The 7734-nt window shown below is 41.9% G+C and overlaps 1 protein-coding gene across 1 annotated transcript; it reads right to left on the reverse strand.

The window, feature by feature from the left end:
• Nucleotides 1–61: 61 nt before the first annotated feature.
• clul1 (clusterin-like 1 (retinal)) lies at nucleotides 62–4635 on the reverse strand. The gene is made up of 9 exons (XM_035170711.1): nucleotides 4486–4635; nucleotides 3074–3217; nucleotides 2764–2912; nucleotides 2508–2678; nucleotides 1729–2164; nucleotides 1412–1534; nucleotides 1106–1320; nucleotides 407–585; nucleotides 62–278 (listed from the first exon to the last, which is right to left on the reverse strand). The coding sequence occupies exons 2-9, from the start codon at nucleotides 3177–3179 to the stop codon at nucleotides 263–265; spliced, it is 1395 nt and encodes a 464-aa protein (XP_035026602.1). The 5' UTR covers nucleotides 3180–3217; nucleotides 4486–4635; the 3' UTR covers nucleotides 62–262.
• Nucleotides 4636–7734: the final 3099 nt, after the last annotated feature.

Consider the following 7734-nt stretch of genomic DNA (forward strand, 5'->3'; position numbering starts at 1 on the left):
ATTCAAGACTCATATTGTTGAACATGTTTCCGTTTCATTCTTTGAACTGAGTCACACTTTCTTTAGTTTTAATCAGGTTTTTATTTATTTACACCATTTGACAACAGGTGAGAAGTACATCTTCTTTTTACATTCAACACACGGCCGTAAGTGACATATATCAGATGAATTTACATTTCAACAGGATTATTTCTACTCCACAGGAACACAGTCTAGTTCTGTTCATAAAGAAAGTGCAGGTAAAAGTAGCTGTGCTGTGGATTTATTCATCCTCATCACTGTGAAGACAAAATATATTTATGTCAGAATTTTGAGTTTATTCACAGTTAATTTCAATTAAGATTCAGAATAGAAACATAATAATTTATTCAGACAGGAAAGTCTCGGGGGTCATTAAACGTCTCACCTGACCATCTCCTTGTATTTGTCCAGAGCCTCCTGGGCCACGTACTGGATGAAGGCCGGGTCCTGCAGCTCCAGCTCCCCGGGGACAGAGAGGATGAGCGGGGGGGAGTTCAGGATGTTCACCTCCACCTTGGTCCCAGTGACAGACACGTTCTCCTCATCCTGGCTCTTTGGTGCCACCTGGAGAGGGAAAGAAGTATTGTCAAGATTTTATGATAGCTCACTGTCTTGGCTCTTGTTGGATGATGACTGGCTGATGTTGTGTTTAGTTTTTCATTTTAAGAATTAATTTTTATTTCAAGTATTCATTAAAGCCAAAGTAAGAAGGGAGGTTGTTTCTTATGAGACATGAAGCTGTGTTTGTTTTTATCTGAGCTCGTCTGTTTTAGTAGATTTATAAAGAAAAATATACAAACAAAAAAAGGAATAACAGTATAAGAATAAACAATAAATTAGATAAAGATACGGTTGAATAGGTGAACTCAGGTTATAAATTTACCAAGAGGTAGCCTGTTAAATCTGAATCAGATTCTAAAGGCAGTTGCCAGGTAACTGTCCATCACATCTTATCTTTGATTTTTCTCCTGAGTATTTAAAGTTATAGATTAGTTTTTGGTTTTCATCATAAACATGATTAATTCTAGTGTAAAGCTCCTACAGAGAGTTTCTACTCTGTGTGTTTCTCTCTCCTCCTGCTCACCATGGAGATGCTGAAGATGTTCCCAGGGGCGCTGCTGTTGCTCAGGGCCTGGGACACCCAGCTGAACTCAGCAGCCATGTCACTGAGCCAGTTCAGCGTCTCGTCGGTGTGACGCTGGACGATGGACAGGATCTCGTCGTACTGCTCTTTGGACACGTCCACCAGCTGGGACACCTCGTCCAGCTCCACGTGCAGCTCGCGCACACTGGGGCACTCTTGAGAACAGGAGGAGGATTGGTCAGATGAGATGGGTGAGGGGGGGTTTCAGCTGAAGTAATAACAGGTGGGGGGGTGGGGGTGCTTCACCTGTGAGCAGGGCTCCCTGACAGACCTCACACTGGCTCTGGAGCTGCCAGCACTCCGAGGTCTGTTTGCGAAGGTCTCTGCACAACTTCTGGTTCCGCAGGAAACGGGGGAAGAATTTCCTCTCTGCAGCAAAGAGAAAAATGTATGAAAAGTTGTGGTGAACATATTTTTTTCCAGTTTTAACTCCAACCCACTAGTTTTCCACCATGTGCCACTAGCACCAGAATTTCCAGACTTTTACTCCAACCAATCATGGAAACTGCTGAGATGGAAACTGCTGAGATCCTAAATTCACAGTAAGTGTTGGGCCCCTCTACCTCTCTTCTCTTTCTCCACTGCCCCATGGAGGTCATCGAACACCTGGGTCACCACGGCTCCGAATTCCTCCACCACACTCTTGCCAAAGTCATAGAAGGAGTCCAGCACCTCCTCCAGGCCCACGCCCTGCAGGAAGCCAGAGTCTCGTCCTGGGTAGTAGGGGTCGGTGGTGCTCTCCTCCGTCAGCACGTTGCTGTTGTTCAGGAAGGTTTTCCGGAGGACTCGGTCCAGCCTGCTGCTCATCCTGGTCACCAGAGCGACGCTGTGGTTCACCACCACGTCCACCTTGGTGATCAGGCGGTTGAAGGAGTCCTCGATGTTGTCCACATCCGTGTCTGCGTTTTCGGGGCCCTGGTTGACCAGGATGTCCCCTGCATCCAGGCGAGGTTCACGGGAGCCAAAGCGACTGGAAACCCTGTGGAAGAAATTCTCCACCTACAATATGATAGTAACTTTAGTAACTAAGATCTCAAAATGACACATAGCTTCATATTAAGAGGCCACCTGCAACAAAAAAACTAAGTTGAGAAGTAGTGATGTGAAGAAAATACAAAGAATAACAGAAGAAGCTTTGATTGTGGCACATTTTGTAGAATAGATGGATAAAGATGTTGAGAAGATGTAAGATGATGGAGAGAAGATGGATGAAGAAGTAGAGAAGATGGATAAAGATGACAGTGACTAAGTGAAGGGGATTTGATTCCATCCAAATGCAAGGTTTCTTATTTTCCGCAGCTTTGTGAAAAGAGTCTGAAGTTCAGAGTTGTCGTTTTCATACCTTGGCTTTGAAAGTAGAAAACCCCCTGCGGCAGGTGGAGGTGTAGAAGGTCTTACAGGCATCCTCCAGACAGGGCCTGCACTCCTCCCACTCAGCCTGCAGGGAGTCTCTGCACTGCTCCTCTGCCTCCTGCAGCTTCTCGGTCACCTCCTTAGCCAGCTGGGCTGCCCCCTGGTGGCAGACAGAAGGAGCACTCAGTATAGTTTCCCTCACAGTTATTATCTGTCTCTGTGTTGAAGGTGAATGTAACTCTCACCCTCTTCTTGTCGCTGCTGTGTCTCAGCGACTTCATGAGGTGCTCGTGTTTCTGCTCGTTCCTCCACATCACCTCCTTCATCTGCTTCACTCCATACAGAGCTCGCTTCACCTCCTCGTCCACCAGTTTCCCTCCATCCTCAGTCAACTCTGCGGGAGAGAAGAGCAACAAGACCTGAGTACAGCATCAAATCTATATATTGAATTATTAACAACATATACATGAGAATAAACTGTGTCTAGTGTTTGCAGTGTGTTGATATTGACTGTATAAGATGCAGATTAATCCAGATTCCTCTGTTCAGACTCACGTTTTAAAGTTTCCTCTGAGACGTCGGTGGGTTGATCCTCAGGAGCAGAGTTGAGGACGCCCAGTGTCACCAGCACCACGACCAAGCCGAGCAGGAACTTCATCATTAGGTCACAGTGTGAGATGATGATGAAGGAAACAAACTCTGAAAGCACATGACAGGTGTGTCACCGGGGTTGTGTGTGGACTCACATTCACACACAGATTAATACAAGTCTCTTTTACATATGGACACATGTTTGGATCAGGTGTCGTCTGATCTGATCCAGAAATCGAACAGGATCTGATGGAAACATCCTCACGTGGTCATAAGTAGGTCAGCCACACGGTGGTGCTGCACATCTGCCTGAGAAAACTACAACCATCAGATGTCAGACAACATCTGGAGCAGAGAGTTAGTTTGAAGGCAGGTTCGACAGAAGTGTATTTCAGAAAAACAGATTGTGGAATAATCCCAGTAGGGGTCATCTGGAGGTGAATATTTCGAAAGTTATAGAGCATTTACTTACTAATTACTTTTATTTCATGTATGACAAAGTTCCGCTTATTGTCTGTTTGTGGTGTGAACTACTTTAATAGGGTCAATGATGAAATTTCATGAAATGATTTCTTGAAGCATATAATGTCTCCAAGGAATTTGTGGATGATGTGAATACCCTAAAATAATAAATTTCTTTAAAAAGAGATGATTATGTAATATGTTGAATCACTGTATTGTTTTCTGACCCTCACATAATAAAATAAGTAAATAAATGTCCCTGCTGCTTCATTTAAAAGCCATGAACACGGTAAAAAACATATTTCTCTCTTTCTGTGAACCTGTTGTTTTACTTCAAACACCAATAGGAGATGAACAGTAGGAGGCGATACAGTAGAGTCTTCACCAATCAAACTCCGCTCACCAGAAACCAAAAGTATTTGCCCATCATGTATTTAAAGTAAAACTCCCCTGACTCGCTCCACAGGGGGCGCTGCCCCAGTTCAGGCACACTAAGTTACACAAGTTGGCATCCAGCAGGGATTTACAGTAAATGAGGATGTACTCATGTGACCTATTTAATTATGGGTTTAAGTTGCTGAGATAATCAGCTTGATCACATACTCACAACATATTGAACATGGATTTATAACTTGTCTGAATGTGTTTGACCTATACACACTTTTTCATCCATGAACATCATTTCAAAGATGCCAGATCAGGTATCGTCTAATAAAACAAGTGCAGAGAAACAAGTACCTTTAATTCACATGTTTGAAAATAGTTTGGAACATTATGTTTTCTGTTTCCCTGAGGGATACATATTCATTAAAAGCAAATCACCATATCAGGAAATATCAAATTAAACACATTGATTGTGACAGATATCTAATAAACAGTGCCTAACAGTAACCATGACAACAGATAAAACTCACCAGCAGATGACAGAAGCTGCTTCTCGTCCTGCAGGTATAAACAAAGTGCTCCGTGTTGACAGTCTGAAGGTGTCCTGACCGGGACTGGTCTATTTGTGCTCTTTCCCCTCCAGGTTCATCCTATTACTGTCTTTACTTCATGTTGATGCTTGTTAATCCAGCACTGGACACGTTGCTGCTGCTGCTGCCGGAGTGTTTTGCATGAGAAGATGCTTCGTCATGTCAGACACTGTGTTTACATCCTGGAAACATGCATTTGGTTGATATGTGGCAGGGGAAGCAGCTTGTGTCACACAAGACTAGTCCAGAAGCCAAATGTCTCTTTGTGCACAGTTGAGATCAAACTCATAATCATTAGATAAGGACAATAAATAGGTTAAACTGCAAATTACAATAGCTTTGTATCCAAATGTGTTTTTTCACACACAGATAAGTATTCTTGTACATTTCTGGGAGAAAAAACACTAAATGAAACAGATAATTTTTTATTTTGTACAAATATTGAAAATATTGCAAACCTGTTAAAACATCAGTGTGTTTTGTTGTCCCCTCAAATGTTGATGAATGTTAAATTAATACATCCATACACCGTGGTGGGTTGTATAATGTGTCACGTCTTAAATCATCCCCCAGTGGGAAATATTCAATGCGACACACCCACACAGAGCTGAACCCTAACGTGCACAGAAGCTGTGTCGTCACAGTGAACGGATTATTAACTCATATTGTTTCTGGGGTTTGATGGATTGTGGTTTGTTTGTCAGTGTGGGATCTTTATTCAGAGGCAGTAACTCAACACAGGGATCACGTGATGAGAGAAGACGGTTCTGGGCCTGAGCCTCGTGCTGATCTCATAAGAGCACGGACACTTTGAGCTGCTGTGACTGTGCAACCAAAACAGAGTCATGTAAAAACAACTTCTGTGTAAATTATAGAGGATTGATAGAATCACGGCCCCAGGGCAGGTTCCCTCCTCTTTGCCAGATCTGGACCACAAGTCAGCCATAACACATCAGGTCAACCAGAGGTGGCTTGAATTTGTTTTGTGCTATTTGGGTCACGTTCACTATTTACCACAAGGGCCACTTTAGATTCACATCTAGATTACACCTTTTCTCTAGCACCGCATGTTTGCCCAAAGAGGTCCACGTTTGTTTGGGGATATTTAGGCCACATTTGCTATTTTACAATTTAAAAGTTTAGTCCACAAGAAGACCAGACGTGCTGCATCATGGCCTGAAGTGGCCCACATCTGTACTCTATCAGGATGGAGCATTTTTCAATATATTCATTGATTTCTCAGACTAACTCATGGACCTTCATCAAAAACAGGCATATGAAGTGTTTTTTACGAGTGTGTGCAGTTTGAGGCAGATCCAAATAAAAATCTGGATCTAGTGAATTTAAACAAGGCCATTGTAGTTGAAAGTTGTATTGAAAAGGTCTTAAAAAGTCTTGTGTATATCTGTCAACACATTTTGAAACATCCTCTCAGGAAGCAGGAAGCCGTTTGGTGTCTCCGCTCACGATGGAATTTGAGGGACTCGGGGGGAAAGGGCTCCTCTTTCCTCGTCTCCCTCAGAGAAATGTGCCCTCTCTTACTCTCTGTGACCCAGAAAACAGGATCCTCAGTGGATATTAACCAAAACCAGCCAGTGTGCATCCTCTCTGACACCTTCGACACCTTCGACACCTGGTTCCTATAACACTGGGGAGAAGCGTTCTCCCACGGCTGACACGGCCGACACGGCTGAATCTAAACGTGAAACAGTTGACGGTAAAAAAAAAGGTTCTGAGGCTCCACGCTGACACGCGATGACTCATTAATGTTGATCACAAAAACACCAGCTGACATTCAGCTGAAGTTGAGTTTGTGTCACTGTGATGCTGAAACTTCTTTGGGTTTTATGAAGCCTGTTGAAGGTTCTGCAGCAGAGAACCAGCTGCTGGTGATGTGGTTCTGTTGTGTGATCAAAGTGTGGAGGCCTGAAGAGATAAACAGGTGCAGAGGATAAACTGTTCCACGCAGGAGGGAGAATAACAGATGAAACAGTTCAACTCTGCAGAGTGAACATGATGTGTTATTGTCCCTCAATCAACAAAAGAAGCTCACCGGAGAATATGAGGCTCATCATCACAGCGTGTGAGAAATAAAACAAGTTACAGGACAGATAAGTTCATCTGAGAATCACATCATAGTTGTTTTTTTCTTTCTGTAAATTTCAGTGTTTAAAGATGGCAGATATTACAAATAAATATAAATGTTCTCTCATTCTTCTCTATGTGCATGTGCATGATTTCTTTCTCTTTTATGAACTGGGTGATCACTGAGTCTATTGGTTTAACACTTTCATGCTTCAGCTTCAGTTTGATTCACTTCAGCACAAAACTTTCCTGGAACATTTCAGTTCAGATTCTGAATCCTCCAAACTCAGCCAGTGTTTTCAAAGTAAAAAGTGACCGGGCCTTTTCTGTTGGGACGTCCTCTCTCTGGAACAAACTCCTTCTCCTCTTTTAAATCACACACTTTTTTAAAATGTGTTCATAGTCTGAACTTACTTGTATCTGTTATCTTATAACGTCTATTTTCATACAATGTCATTCCTGTGACCCCTTGAATATTTCAATTATCTTCAAATTTTCTTTCTTTCTTTTATTTGACTCCTTTAGATTAAAGGTAGTTTGACATTTAATTGTCAAGTTAAAGTTTGTACTTCTTCTCTAAGTTTGTACTTCTTCTCACTCCTTTCCGAATATGTAGATTAAATCATTAATCATTTTATTTTCTTCCTCATCAGTTTGTTAATAATACTTTCTTTCTGTTTTTTTCACTTGTTTGTATAATTTTAGGAAAAAATGCTTTTATCATTTCATCTTGTAAAGCACTTTTTTTCAAAAGTCCTATATAAAAAGATGATTATTATTGTTATTATCATCATCATTTGTATTATTATTATAACTAATAACATATGAAAGTGATCACAATCAATCCCTCATTGAGCATCTGGCAGCTGTAATAGAGAAAGAAAACACAGCAGCATCTTTCAGAATAAGAACACAACACATGAGATGCTTTTATTTTTCTAAAACATCTTAAAATTCAGTGATTATATCCAGACAATGTGACTGAATAGATGGAGGTCCCAACATCATGGGTAAAACCTGCACCGCACACACACACTCTCTCACACACACACACACACTCTCTCACACACTCACACACACACACACACACACACGCACACACAC

Source organism: Hippoglossus stenolepis, chromosome 11 (genome assembly GCF_022539355.2).
Source record: "Hippoglossus stenolepis isolate QCI-W04-F060 chromosome 11, HSTE1.2, whole genome shotgun sequence".
NCBI classification, from domain to species: Eukaryota; Metazoa; Chordata; class Actinopteri; order Pleuronectiformes; family Pleuronectidae; genus Hippoglossus; species Hippoglossus stenolepis.

Bases quoted from the DNA above. Each gene is read 5' to 3' on its own strand.
- clul1 (XM_035170711.1), bottom strand. From the start codon at position 3,179: ATGATGAAGTTCCTGCTCGGCTTGGTCGTGGTGCTGGTGACACTGGGC. The intron at 2,913-3,073 runs GTGAGTCTGAAC...TCTCTCCCGCAG, and splicing joins CTCAGAGGAAACTTTAAAAC to AGTTGACTGAGGATGGAGGG. The intron at 586-1,105 runs GTGAGCAGGAGG...TTCCCTCTCCAG, and splicing joins ACATCTTCAGCATCTCCATG to GTGGCACCAAAGAGCCAGGA.